The sequence below is a fragment of the Eupeodes corollae genome, chromosome 1 (assembly GCF_945859685.1).
Source record: "Eupeodes corollae chromosome 1, idEupCoro1.1, whole genome shotgun sequence".
Classification (NCBI taxonomy): domain Eukaryota; kingdom Metazoa; phylum Arthropoda; class Insecta; order Diptera; family Syrphidae; genus Eupeodes; species Eupeodes corollae.
Genome location: NC_079147.1, coordinates 218,598,104 through 218,622,376, shown reverse-complemented (window position 1 = coordinate 218,622,376; position 24,273 = coordinate 218,598,104). Strand labels below are relative to the sequence as shown.

The 24,273-nt window shown below is 32.5% G+C and overlaps 2 protein-coding genes across 2 annotated transcripts in view; one reads left to right on the top strand and one right to left on the bottom strand.

Moving 5' to 3' along the window:
• Nucleotides 1-797: 797 nt before the first annotated feature.
• LOC129948727 (uncharacterized protein K02A2.6-like) lies at nt 798-2,228 on the bottom strand. Its single transcript, XM_056059764.1, has one exon. The coding sequence runs from the start codon at nt 2,226-2,228 to the stop codon at nt 798-800; it is 1,431 nt and encodes a 476-aa protein (XP_055915739.1).
• Nucleotides 2,229-5,324: 3,096 nt separating this feature from the next.
• Nucleotides 5,325-24,273, top strand: part of LOC129948696 (uncharacterized) — a 57,847-nt gene continuing 38,898 nt past the window's right edge. The window contains exons 1-6 of the mRNA XM_056059763.1: nt 5,325-5,419; nt 15,293-15,398; nt 15,457-15,547; nt 15,613-15,974; nt 16,034-16,911; nt 16,987-17,090. Coding sequence (XP_055915738.1) covers nt 5,325-5,419; nt 15,293-15,398; nt 15,457-15,547; nt 15,613-15,974; nt 16,034-16,911; nt 16,987-17,090 — 1,636 coding nt within the window. The remainder of the gene's footprint in view (nt 5,420-15,292; nt 15,399-15,456; nt 15,548-15,612; nt 15,975-16,033; nt 16,912-16,986; nt 17,091-24,273) is intronic.

The following is a 24,273-nucleotide window of genomic DNA, read 5'->3' as shown; positions in this document are numbered from 1 at the left end:
CCTATGGGAAGTTAATACAATTAAAAAGTAGTAAATTAGATTTTTGTAGTAAATGTTACAATCATTTTCAAAGTAAACACAAATGGTTCTAAGTTTTGAGTCAATTTAATAAATTTTAGAATTAAAAACAAACTAAATTTATTTGTTTTTATTTGATTATTGTAATGTACTCAACTTATTTTTTTTTGTTAAATTCTTTTTTATACAATGAATTCTTAAATATAAGTAAGCTAACTAAACGGTGTCTGTCGATGACCAAGGTTAAATTAAGAATGAAGTTATTCGAAATTAGTACCATGTGAGGATTTGAACTTTGTCTTAGACAAGTAATATATATATGTAAAGAATTCTAATCTATTACAATCACAACGATAATGCGTGAATTACATAGGCTGAGATTTCTTGCACGTTAATATAACGATGTATACTTCAATACATAACAAAAATAAATTGTTTTTTAAAAAACTTTTTACATACAAATGTATTATACAAGTGAAACACACGGCTGACAAGATATAACTGACTTTATTATGATAATGTTGATGTCATATAAGCATGTACCTACTTAGTTAGTGTACATGTTGTTATACTGTATAACACTTACTCTAACATCTCCCTTTTATTATATATTAATATAATACTAAGCTTTTTAATATATATCTAATCATAATAATATAAAATATAAACCTTTAATAATATATATCATAATTCATAGCAATATTTGTAAATTTAAATATTATGTGGTACAAGATCAAGTATTTTATAGGTTTCAATATCAGTATTAAAAAAAGTATATTTTAGTTATAATATGTTAATCGATCTGGTGGCCTGAGTGGTCTTCCAGATCTAGATGTCATTGGTTTATTATTTTTTGAAGCTAAAATATGATCTTCGTTATCACATTCAGGACTCAAAACTGAACCATCACTTGATGGACTACTTTGTGGATCCAACAAAGTTTCAACAATTGGTTTGTTCGGTGGCGAGGGAACCTTTCTAATTTGCTGCCTATTACGTCGATAAATCTGATTATTTTCATCCTGAGTTAAATACGATCGAGGCTCTGAACATTTCTCTCTAACAACTCCCGGGTACCAAATTGATTTAGGAATTTTCTGATAATATATATTTTCCCCATTCTCTAATTCTTTTAAGGGTTTTGTTGTTCGATTATAATATTTTTTCATTGTTTCATTATTAGTTTTAAAGGCCAAATTAACCTTTTGCTCATCTACTCTAACAGGCATTAAATTTTCAAAATTGGTTGGAATTTTAGTTTTTAGTTTTCTATTCATCAACAATTCTGCGGGTGAGTATGTAGTAAAGTTCGGTGTTGCCCTGTAATTTAAAAGTGCAATATATGGATCGGAATTACTTTCTAAGGTTTTCTTCAACAATCGTTTTATAGTTTGAATTGATCTTTCTGCAAGACCATTTGACCTCGGTGTATAAGGACTAGATGTGACATGTTCAATGTTCCAAGATTTGCAAAAGTGGTTAAATTCTGTCGACGAAAAAGGTGGTCCATTGTCACTTACCACTATTTTCGGAATGCCGTGCCGAGCCAATATAGATTTAAGTTCCAAAATTAGTTTTTTGCTAGCAAAACCACTATTTAAAAGAGCGATTTCAATATATTTAGAGTAATAGTCAACAACTAGCATGTAAACTTTCTTTTGAAATTCAAAAAGATCAATTCCGATTTTGTGCCAAGGCAAGGGGAAAATTTCATGGGACATCAACGGTTCTTTGACGTTTGAAACTCTATACTTTAAACATATTTCACAATTATCGACTATGTTCTTTATATCTGAATTCAAATTTGGCCAATATACCAATGATTTAGCCAGACTGATACATTTTTTAGAGCCCATATGTCCTTCATGTATAAGATTCAAAATTTCTGAACGCATTGACTTTGGTATAACAATTCTGTTGTTCATAAAAACAATTCCACTGACGACGTGAATTTCATTTTTTATTTTAAAATAGGGCAGTACTAATGGATCTATGTTATTTTTTATCTTTGGCCACCCTTGCCTATAATATTGTTTAAGCTTAAATAAGATTTCATCTACTAATGTTTCTTTACGAATTTGATCTAGTTTTTCATCACTGACTGGCAAGCTTGACGACACGAGATTGCAATGTATTTCCATTTCATTTTCTAATTGAGGTAATGCTTCTTCTAATAAGGCTGCCCTTGACAAAGTATCAGCAATGACCATATCTTTTCCTGGCTTATAAATTACTTTTAGATTGTAAGCTTGTAATTTCAGCATCATTCTTTGAAGTCGCGTAGGCACCTTATACAAAGGTTTTTCAAACAATGGTATAAGAGGCTAATGGTCTGTTTCAACCAGAACTTCTCTTCCAAACAAAAATTTGTGAAAGCGATTGCAGCCAAAAAGAATGGCGAACAATTCTTTTTCGATTTGCGCATAATTTCTTTGGCTTAACGTTAAGGTGGCTGATGCATAAGCAATGGGTTTATTTGCCTGCTGTATGACAGCTCCCACAGCTGATTGAGAAGCATCAACAGAAAGTTTTATTGCCTTACCATTGTCAAAGTAAGCTAAAACAGGAGATTTTGATATTAGGAGCTTAAGATTTAGAAACTCATTTTCATGCCTTTCTTCCCAATGCCACTCAACTTCTTTTTTAAGCAACTGCCTTAAATGCTCATTTTCAATTGCTAGCTCTTTAATAAATGAGCCCAGATAATTAACCATACCTAAAAATCGTTGAAGGTCTTTAACACAACTAGGACGAGGCATTTTCATAATAGCTTCTATTTTACTTTCATCGGGTCGGACCCCAAATTCATTGAAAATATGACCAATGTATTTTATCTCTTTAACTCCTATACAAGACTTCTCTCGATTAAATTTTAGACCTATTTCCTGAGCTTTTTTGAGAACCATATTCAAATATTTATCGTGCTCCTCTTGCGTGGCACCGTATATTAAAAAATCGTCTATATAAATTACAACATTTGGTACATGAGAAAAATGCTTTATCATTTCTGCATGAAATATTTCAGGAGCCGCATTGACTCCAAATGGTAATCTAATAAACCTGTATCTACCAAAAGGTGTATTAAATGTACATAGCTTAGATGATTCTTCTTCCAAGGGTATCATCCAAAAGCCGCTATTAGCATCCAAACTACTGAAATATTTTGCATTTGAAAGGCGAGATTTTACCTCATCAATATCTGAAAAAGGAAAATGGGGACGCATTATTACCTTGTTCAAGTGTCTAGGATCCAAACAAACCCTCAGGTTTCCATTAGCCTTTCTAACTAACACAATTGAGTTCACCCACTTTGTTGGTTGATTTTCTTGCACTATCACCCCTAAATTTTCCATTCGTTTAAGCTCAGTTTTTAGTTCCTTTTGTAAATCAAATGGTATTTTTCGTGGTGGTTCCACTACCGGTAAAAATAAAATAAATAATAAATTGGGTGGCGTGACAGTCCGTTGAAAACCAAGGCCTAGTGACTTACAACTCTCAACCATTCCTGTGTGCGAGTAATGTTGTCAGGAATGGAGGGGACCTACAGTTTATATGCCGACTCCGAACGGCTTATTTTGAGAAAGCACTTTTTCATGACAATAGTTACTCTTAGAGAATTTGTCAATTCAAAAATCAAGATAAATACCATTGTTCTTAAAGACAATATAATTTACATTTTCCTTTAACTCTTAATTTTTCTCCCGAAAAGGTTAACAAATTAGTATTAGTTTCTTTAATCAAATTTTTGTCCAAATTTAACATTTCAAATTTCTTTATTGACATTATGTTTCCCTCTGCTCCGGTATCTACTTGAGCCACCACCACTTGATTGTTGACGTCAATGTCTACATTCCATGCCTTGGTGTATGTTGAACTCATTATTTTTCCTATAAAAAGGTCTTCTTCAGATGGTTGTGTAGCTGATTCCCCTTCTGCTTCTATGTTACCGATTGTTTTCTTAATTTTATTTGTGTTGCACATTTTCGCATAGTGATTCTTTCCCCTGCACTGCTGACATGTAACTCCCCATGCAGGGCATTTATTGTAAAAATGCCGTTGGCCACATCTTCCGCATGTATTTAGTTGATTATTATTTGACCCGCTAGGATCGTGCTGAATTTGATTTTTGGTTTTGCGGAAGTTGTTGTTTCTTTTTCCTTGGTTGCTCCATTGCTGTTGTCTCTCTCTTTCTCGAATGCTGCCAATAAACTCTACTTTGCTGTTGTCTTCTCCATTACTTCCATGAATAAATTCTTTAGACTGCTGCTTTGCTATTTCCAGAGATTTAGCAATTTGGATTATTTCTTCGAGATTTTTTGATGATTCATTTAATAATTTTTCGCGAATAAATTGATGACTTTGGTTTAGACCACAAATAAATAAGTCCCTAACCAATTCATCTTTAAGAGTGCCAAAATTACATGTTTTGCTTAGATTTTTAAGTGCCGTTAAGAATTCATCAATCGACTCAGATGTACTTTGACGTCGCGAGAAAAAATTAAACCGTTCCATGATAACATTACATTTTGGAAGGAAATATGCATCAAATTTTGTAATTAAATCGGCATGCTTTATAGTTTCCTCATCCACATCGAAAGAATCAAAGATTTCAAAAGATTCAGGTCCTATGTGGTGAAGAAGTAATGAATTTTTTCTGAAGTCTGAGTCACTGAGAAGATCACTTGCGGCTAGAAATATTTTAAATTGCTTTTTCCAAATTTTCCAAGCAGCCGCCAGATTTGTTGACTTTAAATCAAGAGGACGTAAGGAACCACTATCCACGGCCACTTGCTTATAATTATTATTAATAACTTTGACTTTATCTTCTGTCATTTTGTTTTAAATATAATTAATTTTCGATTTATTTTCTACAATTTTTTTTTTTTTTTTTTTTTGGTTTACATCTGACACCATATTATACAAGTGAAACACACGGCTGACAAGATATAACTGACTTTATTATGATAATGTTGATGTCATATAAGCATGTACCTACTTAGTTAGTGTACATGTTGTTATACTGTATAACACTTACTCTAACTAAGGTTAAATTAAGAATGAAGTTATTCGAAATTAGTACCATGTGAGGATTTGAACTTTGTCTTAGACAAGATATATATATATGTAAAGAATTCTAATCTATTACAATCACAACGATAATGCGTGAATTACATAGGCTGAGATTTCTTGCACGTTAATATAACGATGTATACTTCAATACATAACAAAAATAAATTGTTTTTTAAAAAACTTTTTACATACATACAAATGTTTGCTCCTAAGAACTTGAAGTTATTATTTTTGCAATGTGTATTTCATTCGGAGCAAATACAAAAACTAATGAAAAGAAGCATGAATTCAGATTTCTCATGAAACTGATTATTCTCCTGATCACGCTCAAGTAGGTAATTGCATTCATAAACTATCAACTATCCATTACTCGAACAACCAATTAAAAATACGTTCGATATTTCAGTTTAATTTGATTTGTTGTCTTTTTGAATTAATCTTATTATTGAAAAAAAAAGATAAGCTTTTAAGATGGTTTAATTAAGTTCTACATTTCCATACTTATAACATCATGATCAGATTAAATATAAATTTTAATTTATATTAATAATTGTAAGAGAAATTAATTGACTTATAAAAACTGTTTAAACTCAGAAAATAATAATTGTAAGAGAAATTAATTGACTTATAAAAACTGTTTAAACTCAGAAAATAATAATTGTAAGAGAAAGTAATTGACTTATGAAAACTGTTTAAACTCAGGAAAGGCATTGAACGTAGTGTACTAGTACACTTGTTAATGAAGACGATTTTCAAAAACATGTTTTGAGTATTTGAAATAGTGTCATCCACTAAGTTATTTATGTACATATCTTTAAATCATCAAATGTTTGGTTTCCTGAAAATTTGAAAACATTTTAAGATCACATCCAAATACTTGATATAAGTTGTTACAAGAAAATTATAAAAGAAATCCACAAATTTTAATCAAATTAATCTATTTCACTGTGTCTAAACATTCTTTCGTCATATTGCAAATTTTAACAAAATTACAAAATACAAAACTTGTAGTCAATACTGCCTTTGTCCACCCAATAAAAGTTATCAACAATATTTTGTATATGATAAAATGAGTTTGATTTTCTTCCTGAAGTTTCGATTGTTCTCAAAATTTCCTGATGTCAAAAACGTTTGCATACAATTACCAAAAATTTGTTTAACTATAGATATGTACCTACTTATTGAATAACACTCTTGCAAATCTTTTTTTAAAGCATTTTTACTAAAGAATGAACTATCAAGTTCAATTTATTTCCTAAGCTTGAACAATTTTCTTAAGAGGCAAGTCCCCTCAAAATGTCTCGAAAAAATGTCTTATTTTGCTTTATCGATTAGGCAACTATTCAAGATTATATGTAATGTTATAGCTTCAAATTCAAAGTATTTTGGGAGAGACATGGATATTCAGTCGGTCACGGAGCATTTCGTACAAGACAAGATAATGAATGTAGACAACGGTTAGGATGAGTCTGTTAAGACTTATTAGCATTTTTTGAAACTGTTTGCATTTCAGGATGGCTGTTGTTTGTTTTGGAAATTTCATTAAAGTTAAATATCTTGGGTAGTTATGATTAGAAATTTCACCATATACAGTTTGCACCTTTACTTAAGGGACATGTATGTCCGTACATACATATATTCTTTCTTTTTCCGTTAAACTATTTATATCGATCTATAAAAACTCAAATAATATAAACCGTAAAAATACGATTTTTTGATTACATACCTCTCATTTTTACCCTCAACCTTAAAAAAACATTTTTGTTGGGAAAAATATAATTTTCTCCTATAGTTTCCGAACAATACAAAAAAAAAAAGAAAAATGAGGAAGTTTAAGCATCATCGAAATATTCCCAAAAAAAGATACCCTTCTGCCTACTCATCTGTCTAGAGCTCACGGTCTCTACGGTTGGGAAATCATAGTGTATTATTCACCTGAGGGCCATACAAACCACTTAACAATAAACGAGACGACATGCTTATTAAAATAAATTAAAATATTTTTGGGTCTTTTCAATTTATAAACTTCAATATTAAAAATATTTAAATTTGTTTGTTTCCTTTTTTATGTATTTGTGAAAGTTAAGTGATATTCGGATGGCATTAGGCCAGAAGGCATTTCGCAGTTTTCGTGTCTTCTATCATAAGACTGTATGTGAACTGCAGGTGCAAACAACATTTTAAGCTATTTTCAAGTTCAACAAATTATTCATGAAACGTTTTTCCAAATATACCAAGAACAAAATGGAAAGTATCGTTTGTTTTGCTGAACGTCTGCCTAATGGCTGAAACACAAACACGCTTTAGCTTCGTCTGCGTTACGATGGGCCTGCTTCGAAGTTACTTTGAATGACATTTCTATAATAACCAATGGAAACCCCTCCAAAAGCTTTGTTGACTTTTTTACAGCTATGAAACTGTCATACAAAGTAAATGTTCACCAAATATGAACTAAAGTATCCGTTTGGAGTCAGATTACGTAACATTACGTTATTTTCCTTACGATTTTCAAACAAAAAGTGAGGTTAAAGCTTTATTGTGATAGCAAGCATTGGGTAGGTTCATATAACATAAGAGACTTCTTTTGCAGTCAACTGCATTCTCTCAACGTACATTTTGACCAAGGCAACTAGTTAGTTTTGTCAACTGTCATAATCTTTAAACTTGGAACTTTACTTCAATTAACCTCTACCTTCATTTCTTTGTACAAACACTATAAACATAATTATTGTCTACAAAACACTCCTCAGGCAAGCTACAAATCCATCACGATTTGTATTTTGTATTTTAGAGAAATATTACTTATTTCTCTTCCAATTTGACAAGGAACCCTTTCACACAAATGATTAAATGGAATTTTGCAGAAAATAAATAAAGTTGAGCTTTCAGTTGAATTAAAAAACATCATCAATTGTCATTGTGAGGCAAGTTCACTTGACTTGGTTGTTAGGGTGATTTTTCTTGACTAAATTTCCATTCAACTTTCAATTTTTTTTCAGCTGGCCAATCAGATGCTAAAAACTTGCTGTATAGGTAGAAATATCGATCTCAAGGCAACCTAGCCTGAGATCCAATTAGTACTGTAGTGCGCCGTTTTGATAGGAAGAAGTCGAATTTTCAATAAAGTTGCGTTAATTGGAAGGCAATTTGTTGGCAGCTGGCCAATCAGATACTAAAAACTTGCCTTACTTTCAAGTCTCTTATGTCGTCTGAACCTGACTATTGAATTCCTATGGCTGAACTCGTAAACGTCAGATGAAGCCGAAGCTGAAGCGTGTTTGTGTTTCAGCCATAACTTACACCTTCTTTAGGCATGTTTATAAAGTTAGAACTTATTTTCATAAACGTCATAAATGTCAGCAGTGTCTTCAAGTAGATTGTGCGTCCATTTTTTTTTTACAAAAAGTATGGCCAATAACAGTAAAATATTAACTGCGAAAAATTTAAGTTTTATTTTATTTATACCTGATTCTGTTTGAAGTTTAATTTATTTTTTTAAAGGGGTGGAATGTGGGTACAAACTTTTAATGGAATAAGGAATTCTCATAAAATAGAATTAATCCTGGAAAACAAAAAAAAAAAGAATCATATTGGAGGACAGTGCTCTTTAAAATTAAGAAAGTTGATCCATTTTCTTCTTTGATGTCTTGGAATCTTGTATGTCAAACAAATGAAAAAACCTTTTGCTGCGTCCATTTCTCATTTTCATGTGATGTTAATGGCTGAAACACAAACACGCTTCACCTTCGTCTGCGTTACGATAATGGACCCGCTTCGAGGATGCTTTGAATGACATTTCTAAAATGGCACTTCTGTCATTAGTATTTAGTAGCTGTTTTTTTTCTCAAAATAAAAAAAAAATTGAGTTTTAAAATCGAAAAAATGTAATTAATCGCGGAAGTAGCTTACACACTTACACAGCCTATAATAATCAATGGGAATCCCTCCAAAGGCAAATGTTTTTTGTTTGTTGACTTTTTTAAAGCTGTTGAGCTATCAGACAAAGCAAATGTTCAGCAAATTTGAACTAAAGCTTCCGTTTGGAGTCACATTACATAACATTGCTTTCTTTTCCTTACGATTGTTAAACGAAACGTGAGGTCGAAGCTCCATTGTGATAGCATGCATTGAATTCCTATGGCTGAACTCATAAACGTCAGGTGAAGCCGAAAATGAACCGTGTTTGTGATTCAGCCATTAGTGTTTCAGCCATACATAACATTCAGTGATTACTTTAAATTGCACTTAAGCGGCCGATTATAGCTAGTAGTAAAATACATCAGTAAAACTAAAACGGAAGAGTTCTGAAATGTTTTACTAATGAGCGATTATAACAATCAGTTAGTTTATTATTAAATTAAACTGTTAATTAAAAAGATAGTTGTTGAATTTTCAAAGAGATGAAATCGTTTTCAATGAACAGCTGATTATTAATTTCAGAAAATAATTGTTCCTGTGAAAGCGTTTTATTTTATTTGTTGCCAATTTAACATTAACGATAAACTTAAACCTCAAATTTTTAATTCCAATCAGGAAGTTTTGTTCCATTGACAGAAATTGTTGGTGCACGCCAAAACCAACCTGTCAAAGAAATTGCAATAATTGGTTTCAATCACAAAAACCATGCATAGTTATAACTGGACGAAATCTGCACTTTCCTACTTATTTACTTAAGGTAGCGCTACAGTTCTGTATGAACTAGGGCCTCACCCAACAAACTTCTTCATCTTGCTTGGTCCTTTGCTAGATGTCTCCAATTTCGCGCTCCAAGTGGGGTGAGGTTCAGGGCCGGATTGAGGGGAGGGTAACCGGGGTGGAAGTCCAGGGGCCTCCACAATAGAGACTTCGGAAAATTTTTGTTTTAAACTTCAACTAGTAAACACTACTTAACATCTTTTCCTTTAATATGTATTTTTTTTTGCTCTTTTACCTTTACCTTCAACCTACAGTACTTTGTACCTACATGATTATTTAATTATATTAATCTTAAGTAACAGAAATCATTGATCTATATATTTTGTTCACTCCAATCAGGCAATCAGTGAAATATCAAAATCATATGACAATTTTGCAAACATGAGTGGCCAATAGAAGGGGATTCAGGCTCTTATTTTGGAGAAAAATTATTTATTGGCGTTCGTACCTTGTTGTGGTCATTCTTTAAATTTAGTGAGAAAGGCAGCTGCTAAATCTTGTCCATCGGCTGTTCAATTTTTTGATTTCGTGCAGAATTTGTACACTTTTTTCACAGAAATTATCGGAGAAGAAAAACGGCCAGTTTTTAGTCTTAAAAAAGCTCAGCAACACTCGTTGGACTTGTCGAGCTGAAGCTACGAAAGCCTGAGTCAAAGGCTATTAGGAAATCAAAGAAGCTCTAACTAGCATATTTTCCAATAAAGAGCAAAAGTATCCTGATGATTTAGAGCCTAGTCTTGGTAATGAATTGATTGACTCATGCAAAAAAGAAAAGGACTATTGAACATATCAATCGCCGAAATTATTTCACTACCAAATTCTCGAAAATCAACATTTTAGAGCTGCATTCCCAAACCTCGAAATTGCATTGAGAATATATTTGGTTTTGATGGTAACAAATTGCACTGAAGAGCGCTCATTTTAAAAAATAGGCTTCGAACCAGTGTGGGGCAAAACCTGAGCATTGAAAGCGAGATACTCCGAGAACTGGATTTCAACGAAATCATCAACGATTTTTCGGCGATAAAAGCTCAAAAGCTCAGATAATTCTTTTTCCGTTTATATTTATATGTGTTTGTTCAATACTAAAGGAATCTACTTGGTTTCACAAGAGATTATTTGTTGAAAAACTCGAGTGAAAAAATGGTTTACTTTATTTTGAAAATAATTTGGAGCTAAGGGGCCTCCGCTTCTTTACTTCCCCGAGGCCCCTGGACCTCTAAATCCGGCCCTGGTGAGGTAACTTTTCAGTTTTCCACTTGTGCGCGCCACCTCAGCCTGGGGCTTCCTCTACTGCGCTGTCCTGTGGGTTAAAAAATTCATTCTATCATCTCCTCTTCTTAACTTCTATACATAAAGGACCGTAGATCACGCTTTCATCCTCTTTTTTCAGAGTCCACGCTTCTGACACTTTAGTCGCTCGAGAGAGGGCTTTGCTACTCAATTGCTTTCTTAGCCCAATTAAACAGCGGTTATAGCAAGAGTTATTCTTCCTTCGATCTTAGCGCTGGTGTTATTGTTTGCTTTCATAGCGGAGCCTAGGTAGACGAAGTCCTTAACTACCTCAAAGTTACGTCAGTCGATGGTAACATTATGACCAAGACATCGCTGTTATAGATCCTTTCTTGATGATATCGTGTATTTTGTTTTTCCTTCATTAACCATTAAACCCATTATTTGTGCCTCTATCTCAATTCTCACCATTAGAGTTCTTCCGACAAATGATAGTAATTTGACAGATTACCAAAAAAAAAACTTAAGTCCTTTTCTATTCATCGTAAACTTTTACAATGGTAAAATGTCTACCTTAACAGAATACAATATGGTAATACTAGAAATAATTATTCCATGATTTTCAAAGTATTATGTGGTGCTCCACAAGGAAGTCATCTTAGGCATCTTCTGTTAAAGGGTGGATACCACTCCCCTTTTGGTAAATAAACTCAACCGACAATTGTTTTTGAATGCACATGAACTCCATTCACTCTGCATAATTTCATTGTTGTAAAGACTTAGAAGTGTTGACTCATACTTCGTTTCAGAAAATTGGTCTATAACAGTCCCCTGAGTGTATATGCATAATGTGTGAATAGATTGTTTTTTGTGTTATCATCTGCAAACCAACCGCTCTACTGAATTTCTTATTATACAACACTTATAAGTTGAATATATTTATAAATAATGTCTTGTATATTTTTGGAAATCACAGTTTTTTATTTGTTCCTTTTTTTGCACCACAAGACCTTCATTTGTGCGTAATTTCAAGACTATACAATGTTGAATTTTGATAATCGGTTAATCAGTCATTCAGTTATGGTTTTTTGTGATTTTTGAAGAGCTCTGTATCTTAAAAACTATTATGACTTCAGAGCTAAAATTTGGAAAGGCGTATATCATGTAATATTTTAATAAGTGTTTCAAATTTGAAGCTCTTGTCTTGTCCTGGTTCTTTTGTTAGATTGGGGCCATAAACCGGCTGAGATTGTTCGTGTAAGAAGGTAGTAGTACCAGAACTTGGCTGGGAACTCCCATTCATACCTCCTTCAGATAAATCTACGCTATGATTTTCATCATGGAATTTATTTAAACAATTGTCTTATTAGACATCTTACAACTTTCCACTAAGCTGTTAATTCAGCATTACCAGGGGTTAAATTTAGAAACAAGTTCGACACAACAATTAATAAAGTTTCCTAAAATTTTGAAGCAGAGTAGTGCTTTATGAATGTTAGATTTAAAAAGTTTAAAAAAAATTTGTTTTTCATTTTAAATAAATTAATTGTTCTAATAGTAGTAATTTATAGTAATTTAAAAATACCTTTAATTTTTAATCTTGCTTAAATTTTAATGCTCATTATTTTACTCAAACCCATTTAACTTTTTATTAAGTTTCCAAGTCTTTTTTCACATAAGGTCTTTACGTTAACTGAAATGATTTGGAATCTTGAATATGAAATAACAAACCTATATACGGTAAATGCTTGTATGTTTGCTTAGTTTTGAATTAAGGATGAATTAATATGCTTGGAAATTTAGTCAACGTATAAATAAACATAGATTTGTATGAAAGAATCTGGCTTTTTAACTTTTATAATTTCTGTAAGCTTTTAAAAACTAGCTAAGTTCAACTTTTTAAATACTAAACTAGCAGATGTTTGGCACATTTCAATTAGTCAAAAAAAAATAATAATACGAATTATTAAAAAATGCATGACTTTGTTGTAAAAGCTTTGCTGAGTCTCCATAATATGTCTTAGACATTATATGTATATGTTTTTAGGTGGAGCCTAATCCTTACAATCCGTTGAATGCATATTGAAAATTGAAGAATGAAATGCACCCCTACTGCGAGTGTATACTATAAGTTGATAAATATTGAAATTCCGCCTTTCTAAAGGACTTTTTATATAGTTATCTTCTTTATTGAAATCAATCATTGAAATTTTTTTTGACAGGTTGGTTACAGCTTTCATTGATCACCAATTTCCTGATTGGAATCAAGAATTTGACGGTAGAATTGATCATTGAAAGTTAAACTGACAAAAAAAATAAAACGCTTTTAGTTTAACGATAATGTTCCCGAAATGTGAAATCAACAATCAGCTGTTCATTGAAAACGATTTCATCATTGAAGAATTAAAAATGAAACAAATGAAAGTTCTGAGTTACATGTATAAAGTCTCTGTTTTTGGTAAAGCAAATTTTGCGTCATTTTGACACGAGACAAATTTTACTTTATTAAGACTCGAAACGAAAATTTAGATGATGAAAACCAATGATAGATATAAGGCGCCAGTTATAGCTATCATTAAAATCAATCCGGCAAAATTTTGGAATCGATATTTGACGGTGTTTCCTTTTGGTTAGAACTAAAAATTATATACCGATCGATCGGATATCACACAAAGATTTTTTTTTTGAGAAAAAAAAAGTGTAGTTGCACCATTATTTTTCTCTAAAAATGTATTTTACTGTTTTCCTGAACAGCTGATACTTGTATGTCCAAAAGTAAAACGAATCGTTCCACTGATTTGTGTTCCAATTCCACACAATTCCCATGACAGATTTCTGTCAGTAAACATTTTTCGGTGGATTTCAATCAGGAAAATTTGTTAAATGACAGACATTTTTAATGAAAGCTATAAACAGCTATTTCAATGATGAAATCCGATGATAGCTATAATTGGCTCCTAAAACTATTTTACTAATACATTTATCTTTTTTATTTAGAAAAGTGTGGAATATTCATAATTATCAAAACTAATAAAACTTTAAAGTTTTATGTGAATCAGCTATCAATTCATAGTTGACACTCGCAATAGGGGTGACAAGCAAAACATTTGTATACGGACTGAAGTATATTTAGACATTTAAAAGGGTTTTCCATTTACTGATTTGGATCTAAAAAATCAATTTTTTCGTGGTCAATGAAATATGATCATGTTTTTGTTAAAGTTTTTTATTTTCAGTTAAAATTTATTTTGACTTTATGCATTGATGATGTAAATCTTATTGGGTTTTCCATTGGTAAATTCAGACTCCGTCAAAAATTTATTTTTTTCGTGGCGAATGGAATCGTTTCTTTTTTTGTAGTTGTTTTAATGTAACTTCGTGTACGTGCGGTAGAGCTGTCAAATGTCCAATTGAACATTTTGCTTTAAAATTATATTAGTATTAGAAAAATTCAGATATGTAGAACCGATTTTAAACCAAAAATAGATCAATTTATTTTGCCAATGGAAAAGCCCATTAATTTAATACAATTTTCACAATCACACATCAGATGACACATGAAAATTGTATTGTTTTTGGAGAATTGAGAGACAAACCTCTGGAATAATTTCGATTAAGTTTTAAATCAATTAATTTGGAGATAGTAATAAAAGGGTGTTTTTAGACGTGTGGTTTTCAAGAAGAAATAATACTCAAATAATTTAATAGTATGGGCAAAAATTTAGTTTTATTATGAAGATAAGAGCTTGCTTTGTGTTTGATTTCGGGCAAGTGGCCTTCTTGGTTGGTCAAAATAAACTCCAGACAAAAGGCCCAATATTCGACCGCTTTTTGCAGCAATTAGTGTATAAATGAAGTGACAGCTGTCAAAAAACCAACACCGTTAAAAGTATTGCTTGATTGAAACCCACACGTCTAAAAAAACAATCTAGACGCTTTGATAGATTGAAATAAGACATAATAAATATAGAAATATAAGATAAATTAATCCACTTTTCTAATGGAAAACCTCATAAATGTTTTATGGTTGTTTCATTTGCCTCAACAACAATACATTGATCGGATTTTATGGATTGGTCCCTTTAGTTAGATACTTACTCAGCTTCTGTCATAATGAAAAGCAAATTAGATAAATTAATTTTTGTTCCATTTTGCTTCAACACTATTGTTTCTCTTCAAAAAAACTAGTTGAAGTGATTTTTGTTTTTACAGTTATTTCATAATACAAAATTTAGAAAGTATTCATAAATTTACTTTTTTTTTAATGCGTTTTCAGGACTATCACATCGATATGTTTTGTGTGCAATTTGCCAATTTTATCATATCAGGTTGGCTTGGTATGGCAGGGTGGTAATGGATGGGATGACTTTGTCAGAGAACAGGTAGAAGTTTCTTTTTAGTTAACCAGTGTTTTGTTTTTAAATGTAATTTTTCGTGTAGCTCGAAGAATCAACAATTCGTCAGCGTTTGGGTGGGCGAAGGGATTCAGCAGCTCAAATCAATACTCCTCCGAGCACTTCTCCACCTCCGGGTAAAGGTTTTTTTTCTGTTAATCATTTTTCTTAAAACTTTCCTATAATCGCAATGCTTACTTAGGACTTCAACGACGACGGAGAAGCTCTTTGGCACAGCTCACTGATATTCTCCGTGAATGGAGTGGTGGTGGTTCAAAGACAAATAAAAAAGCACCACTAAACCGTCGTGAGACTTTAGCCGACTTAGCCCGCAGCTTGCCATGGCGAACTTCAACAACAGATGTTGGTACTGGAATGGGAAGTAGTCATAATCCACCGTTGAAAAAACGACGTGAATCAAGTGCCGATTCGGGAGCTAGAAGCATGCGAACTCGACGGGATTCATCACATGCATCAGAGTTTGTTAAAAATTGGAATCGACGCGAGAGTCCTGGAGAGAAGGACGATCAACCACCCATAATTTCTCTAGACAGTGCAAAAGATGTAATTTTAATTAAAATTCTTTGTTTGTTTTCTTCCATTATGTTTATTTTCGTCTAAAGGACTCTCGTCGGGGATCCAATGAAAGTTACCCATCTGGTAGGCGAGAAAGCATAGTTGGTCGGGCAACAACTCCACCACCACCAAAAGTAGTTGGTGCGACTAAAAAGCGACGAGACTCTCTAGCTGCCCCAGAGTTTCCAAATTATAGACAAGAACAGCGTCCGTCGACCAGTTCGACAAATTCTGATTCGACGCCATATCACGTTGACACGGCATGCCAAGCACTGCCACCTCCTAGAATTATTACCAGCTCGGTGACACCTCCAGCAACATCGCCTACAGCACCTAAAGGTCGGCGTGATTCCACAACTCAGTGTGGTCGCATGAATAGACGTGACTCTAAAGTCGTGAGTCCTGAAAAGACCCCACGAATGCAACGCCTGCAACGGCAAGCAACTGCTTTCGATGAGTCCTGTATACCAGGCGGTGGTAATAGTCGTCGTGGCTCTCAGCCAGCCTTGAGCCCCGACCCCCCTGATGATTGTGAACGTCGAGCACGTCGTGATAGCCTAAGCCCTGATAGTGCTTCAAGAGGTCGACGTGATTCAAAGGCTCATCTATCTCCTGACCGCAGTCATGAGCGGGACGGTAGTCCCCGTCGAAGAACTCGCACTCTTCGTCGTCAATCGTCTTCAGCTGTTAGGGCTTCGCGTTCTCCAGACTCAAGCAGTTGCTGTTCTTCACGTGAGCCCAGTCCATGTGCACGTGGACCACCTGCAACTTCTGATGGCAACTCACGCCCAGCTATTCGACGTCAATCTACAACTGAAGAGATTCTAATTGCTCGAGGTTTTCGACGACAATCCACCACAGAGGAAATGATTCGGTGCAGAAATTTTCGGCGTCAGAGCTCACAAAGTGATGATGTTTGCAGCAGGTAAGATCAACAACAACTTAGCCTTAGCTTTGAATTATTCTAACATCTTATTAATGGGTACTTTTATTTTGACAGATATCGTGGCAGACGAGACTCGTCCGCACAAATAATTGATGGAACTATAGGCACCATGACAGTTGAGACTACGAGTACTTTTTTTGATTCAAGCACACAAACTGGTAAGTGTATTGTAACTTCTTGTAGCAACCATAGTTTGGGGAAACCCTTACAAAATTAAGTTCCCAGCTAAAAGTTCATAGAGAAAATACTTTCTCATTGTTTGAATTAGTTTGGGAAAATTTTAATATGACAACTTTTTCGTAAAATTGACTGGCGGTCAACAAAAAGCTATTCAAGCGATAACACTGGTCGACAAAATTACGTTTATTTTCTTTTCCACAAACAAAACAATACCTTTCTAAAGCATTAAAATGTCCAAAATGGGAATCTCGCCTTTAAATTTTTCTATCACATCTAGTTTTTGAAATATACCTCTTTAAAAATGTTAAAACAACCAAAAAGAGGGTTTTTGAGCCTAAGTTAAAACTCAAAATATCTCTCACCAATAAATTGTATGACGATTTTGAAAAGTATAAATCTTTCCCAATTTGAAGCATTTTGGTATTTTAGTCAATATCTGTAAATTCTCATTATTATTCATCTCCTGTCTGGAACTTCTATTTCCAATCCAATACATTGTTTCGACGCTCAGCTCTTCATATTCGTTTTCATACTCACATGGAGTCACATCCCTCTTCTTCGGATGTGGAATTGCAACGACAAAATATGATAAGTTCATTAAATTCCGACCTAAACAATATTGTAAAATGAGGATTAAAACACAATGTGTCATTAAAGCGAGATACACCCCCGTTGCCATTATCCATGGTTGGCACTTGCATCGAGGAGACTGAACATCTCGATATTCTCGGTATGCGTATCACCAACCACCTTTTGTGGAACGATCACATACGCGATGTCGCGAAAAATGCAGCAACATGTTTGGGTTTTCTAAGGCGATGCAAGAAGTTTTTCTCCCCCTCTGATCTGGCTGTTATCTACAAAACTGTACTTCCAAAGCTCTCATCTCTGGGGTGGTGCACATTGAACGTAGAGCATTTAAATTAATTAGTGATAACACCATCATAGGATCATTTACGTCGCTTGAACATCGTCGCAAAGTTTTTTGCTTTTTTACCGTTATTTTAAAAGTTTATGCTCAAGAGAAATAGCCAGTTGCATACCTCTCCTTAAACAGTTCAACCGTAATACTCGCGCTTCTGAGAATCCTCACCCTCGAGCCCAACTTCGGTCGTACTGTCAAGTAGAGAGATTCGTTCTTTAGCCGTACTACGCGAATGTGGAATACCTTACCAAGGTCTGTTTTTCCCACCCATTGCAATATTCAGGAATACAAAACCAATGTGCACCGACTCCTCCTTTCAATCTCTCTTTCCTCTTACTAGTGCTCACACTGCGTCTTTACATAATTAGGGTATTAATATCCCCTTGCGTGCTTATTATTAAAAAAAGTGAAGTTTCGAGAAAACTTGAATTTGATACTTCAATAATTTTGGAAAATACATTAGGGACTTCATTTATACTACTGATTTCGAATCCAAGCTTGAATTTTAACCATTTGTTAAATTTTTAAAAACACCTGTTTCAACATTATATTTTTATATTTTTTAATATATTTCAAAAACTCGATATAATAAAATTGTTGGGCAACAGATTTGTTTTAAGAACAAAACTTACTTTCAAACCATAATGTTTAAGCGTCTTTTCTTAGATTTTTATAAGACGAGTGAATTTAAAAAAAAAGTTGTTTTGAATATTATATAATGAAATAAATATTTCAACTGAATATTGAAGACAAGATTATAGAATTGGAAAACCATAACGTATTGTATTGAATACTACTTCATAAACTTTCTTTATTATTTAAAGTTATATAAAGGTGTTTTTTTTTGTAATTTTAAAAAGTTACAAATCAAAAACTTGGTATTAATTCGAAGTTGGATTTGAATTAAAACATATCGGAAAAGTGTTAGGTTAGGTGATTTTAGGAAAATTGACGACACCTTACTTTCAAAAAAAATCGTGCCGTTTATTTGGAGACACCATTTTTGATTATGTAACTATCTTCGTAAAAATATGGATTTTTGATGTAAAATTAAATTATTTCTCAAAAACTCATGATTGTGCAAAAAATCTTTAGATTTTTTCTTTATAATCCAAGTTTCATAAATCAAGTCAATAGACAAGCTGATTCAGATTGCTTTTCTGAAAAAATATGTTTGAATGAAATGTTAAAGTTTTTGCACACAAAAACTAACGCGGAAACTATGAATAAAATGTACATAAATTAATTAAAATTTAAACGTTTTTTTTTTTAAATATTTTTGGAAGCTATGATTATTAATCACTTTAGTGACAAATTTTGAATAGCCTTGTATTTACTTGCTTATGAAAACAAATATAATATTAATCAATCCATCGCTCCAACCCTCAAACAAAACACCTAAATAGACGCCTTTCTGATGACTGAACATTCGTTGAGAAGAGCTACATAAATGAAGCTAAATATAATATGTAAATCATAACTACATTAATATGTTGATATAAAGCAAAAATTAATTCCAAAGGAACTTGTTGCAAAAATGCATTTAGGTGGTGAACACACATTTGCTCTAGTAAATTGATAATACTGGTGGACAAGGTTTTCCTCCTGGCAATCAAATTTAATTTTTCAATCGGTCTTAATAGCCTTAATAATTGCGTTAGGTTTTTGAAATATTGCTTTTTATAATTGAAAAAAAAATACATTCACAAGGCTTTTTGAGGCTTTCTAAAGTCATGAAGTACATAGATTGATTTGATTCGAGATGGTTTTTCAAATTTATAATTTCTTCGATATTCAGTTAAAAAATTTATAGTAATTCATAAAATGTTCAACAAACTTTCATAAATTGCTAAATTTAAGTGTCTCAAATTAAACGCTGAACCATTTGTGCTAAAAAGGTTTGAAAGTAATTTTTGTATTAGATTTTTTGAATTAATTAAAAAAATATATAAACAAAGTTTAAAACGGGTATTTTTAAAATTTGAGCAGACAGTTAAAATCAAAGTTCGAAATCGGAATTGGCGCTAACAATTAACTCGAAAACGTATTCTTCAAAACTATGAAAGTATAAAAGCTCAAAATATCATAACAAACTCATAACAAACAAACATTTCCAGAGCCTAAGTATAGAATACTAAAATGATTTAAGACACGTAGATTTGTACTTTGCAAAATCATCAAACAATTCATTGCTAAGGCATTTCGATCCCTTTCCAGAGATTTATAGTAAGCCACATTTTCAATAAAAAAGAAACATTATTCAAATTTGTTCGTACTAAGCGAAGTCATGAAACCTATTGCACCAATAATGACCCTAGATATAAATGATTTCATGAAGCAGCAGTAAAATTTCTTTCTTTACTTTGACTGGAAAGACTCGAGATATTGAGTTTTAACTTATTCTTAAAGGGGAAACATTTCGAAAAACTGATGTGATAGAAAAATTAAAAGACAGGATTTCAATTCAGGACATCCAAATCTTTAAAAAATAAGTTTTTTTGTTTGTGGAACAGAAAATAAACGTTATCTTGGTCTCCAATGTTACTCTAGGTTAGTATTTGTAATTGTAAAGGATTTTTTAATAAGACACCTCATTTTCAATAGCCTGTTATTTATGCAGCTGTCACTTTTTAAGCTTACAGTGGTGGAAAAATAATTAGAAACAAACTTTTTTTTTAATTTTTTATTTACAAAAGGTAGAAAACATTAATAAAACTAAATTAATATCAACAAATAACAAAAACGATGTTCTTTTATATACACTTTTACACTATATTCGAAATAAAAAATAACAAAAAAAAATAATTAGAAACCTCAGTTCACTGAAAAAGAAAAATACAAAAGGTAAAGAAATTATATTTTCTACTTTGATTGAAAAAATCAATATTTTGTGGGGCAACCAAATAGCGATTACAGCTGCAAACCGCTTAGGTAAACTAGCTACCAAATCTTGACAGCGTTGAAGTGGGATATTTCGCCAATCTTCTTTTATGTTTTTGAACAACTCATTTGAGTTTTTGGAAGTTTTGACTTCCAAACTTTTCTCAACGTCAGCCCACAAGTTTTCGATCCGATTGAGATCAGTGCTTTGTGCTGGCCAGCTTAAAACATTGATGCGTTCTTCCGCAAACCAACACTTCTTTAAACGTGAAGTGTGTTTAGGATCAGTATCCTGTTCAAAAATGTATGAAACTGGCAAATGATTAAAAGCATATGGCTCCATAACAATATCCAATATGTTTTTATACATATGCTGATCCATTCGGACCAACGCCATGCCACGAAAATCCTCCCCAAACCATCACATTTCAACCACCATGTTTGATCGTTTTGATGGTATACTTAGGATAGAGTTCTTTGATAACTGGGCGTCTTACATATCTTGCACCATCAGATCCAAACATATTAAATTTTGATTCATCGCTCCTGAATATTTTTTTTCCAAAACGCTTTTGTCAATGTACCTTGGCAAGTCCTAATAGACGTTTTAATTTTTTTTTTTTTTTAAACGTGTGGCTTTTTCCGAGCAATTCAACTCCGCAAAACTGCTTCCAACAATCGGTTTCTTATTGTTCTAGACGATATTCCTGCACTCATGCCAACATGACACAGCTGAATAAATTTCGCAAAAGGGTTGGCCTTACTATGTCTACAAATAAGTCTGTCGTTTTTGGCAGTTGTTGTCCTTTTGGGAGTTTTTATGCTTCCTGTCTACCTATAGACCTTAATTGCTCTATATACCATCTTTTTGGAGCAAAGCAAATCATTGGTGATGTTATCCATGGTAGCTTTTTCCTTGCAGTATTTGTGAATAATTATCTCCTTTAGCTGTGGTGTGCAGCTCTTTTTTACCAATTTTTTTTAACCACGTAGTAAAGCTAAGATATTTGAACAAAAACAAAAATGTAGCACCAAATATTTACAGTTAAATAATATCACTTCTTCAATATTTGCTCACTGTTTCTAATTATTATTTTTCCAAACTTAGATTTCAAATATTCTTCTGTAAGCTGGTTTAAAATGCCGATATTACCAATTTAACAGGTTTATGAAACCCTGCAAACTAAAAACATGCTTCACAATAGCAGCAAAATGGGAACAGTATTTTTTGTGTGTGAAGAGCATAAACAATGATAAGAAAAGTGCATATCGCAAAGTGACACAACTCAAAAAACGCAAAAATTTGAGTTATTATCAAAAAAGTTCCAAAGACTTCCGACCTACATATTTATTAAAGGTGCATTTACCTAGATTCAATATTTTTTTCGCCAGATGACACTATGTCGTTTTAAATGTTTCAAGAGAGGTCAAAATAACGTCGAAAAAAATGACACATTTTCAGTTTTTACCTGGTCCTCCACAGGAAACAGGTGTGCCAAGTGAAATGAAAAGTTATTATTTTGTCATTTATGGTGCTCAAAACTTTTTTCAAATTTCAGTGCGTTAATTTGAGTTTTTTTGTTGATTCCTAGGTGAACATTTTTGTATTTTATTTTTAGTTAAGCCATACGCTAGTTGACTGAAGTAAATATGAATACGTTGCTTTATTTTGAGTTCTGTCACTATTGAAGAATGATCAATTGAGATTTAGAGTTGTGTCTCTTTAGATGATTTATTAAAAATTTAAGTTTTTTAAGATCAAATAAAGACAATTTGTTTCAATTTAAAACAAAATTTTGTATCTGTATGTCGTAAATATGTTTATGTGTGTTCCTAAATTATGTCTTCTTTGATACATTTTTCGACCGTTTTATTTTTTGAAGTCCACATGTCAATATCTCTCCCGGGTCTTGAGGTATGGTTGAGATTCCATCTGTGCTCCTTTACTAAGCATATTCAACAAGTCCCTCCATGAAGGTATTTTTATTGATGATTTATTATTGTCCCATACACAAATCAGGTTCTAAAAATGATGTAGAAATATATATGTATATGTATATATTATATAAACCCTCCGCAATTCCCAAATTGTTTGAAGCATGCTGAAAATAAAGCTTGATATTCTTACAAGTATGTAAATATTTATCCGATCGATCATCTGTTACCAATTTAACTTATTTCACTTCGTTTGTCACTAATTCTATCGAACACAAATTGCAGTGGACGCGGTATACACTGACTTTAGTAAAGAATTTGATTCTGTGAACCACCAAATACAACTAAAAAACACTTGAGATTTTTGGTTTTCATTCTCACTTTCTTCGTTGTTATTGTCATATTTATCTTGTAGAACACAACAAGTTAAGATTGGAGATACATACATAAGGAAATTCAGTGTACATCAGGTGTCCCCCAAGGTAGCCACCTAGGTCCGCTCCTTTTCATAATGTTCGTTAACGATATTGTCTTAGTCTTTAATTATTGTGGATGCTTATTATACGCGGACGATCTGAAAATATTTTCAAAAGTTTCGAGCTTGGACGATTGTCAACTTTTGCAATCTGCCATTGATTCTTTATCAAATTGGTGTCACATCAATAGCCTTAAATTGAATATCAAAAAGTATAACACGATTTCTTTTTCCAGAAAATCTCATATTTTGTTATTCAACTATGCAATTGAATCTGTGGATTTAGATAGGGTTTAAAGTATTAAAGACTTAGGAGTTATTCTTGATTCCAAACTTTCTTTCAAAGGTCATTTCGATAATTTGGTTCCTAAGGCCAACTCGCTGGTAGGTTTCATAAAACGAAATGGAAAAGAGTTTATATATCTCCCTTCAAATTAATTTTGGAATACGCAGATGTTATTTGGAGTTTTGTTTCTATAGTTCGTTCTGATCGGATTGAAAAGATTCAAAGACGTTTTACAAAATATGTATTTAAGAATATGGGTTGGAACTTTAGTCCTAGATATGAGGCTAGATGCCAATTACTTGGAATAAAGTCGTTACAATCAAGAAGAAAAATTCATAGTGTAATGCTTATTAGAGACTTACTATGCTACCATATTAAATGTCCATCTCTTCTTGCCTTGATACCAATCTATGTTCCCTCTAGACCTAAGACAGCTAGAGTCCTCTTATTCCAAAGAATTCACATAACAAATTATGGTAGTAATGAAACTTTATCAAGATCTATATTTCAATATTTCAATGAAGTGTCTTCAAATATTGACTTTTTTAATCTTAATCGTAATAAATTTAAAACTGAAGTATTATATTTATTCACTTTTTAATTTGCTCATGAAGTGCTTATATCTGTTACCTGTAATATTGCTTGTAGATTAAAAATAAA

Coding starts and splice junctions, on each gene's coding strand:
- LOC129948727 (XM_056059764.1), bottom strand. CDS start 2,228: ATGGTCATTGCTGATACTTTGTCAAGGGCAGCCTTATTAGAAGAAGCA.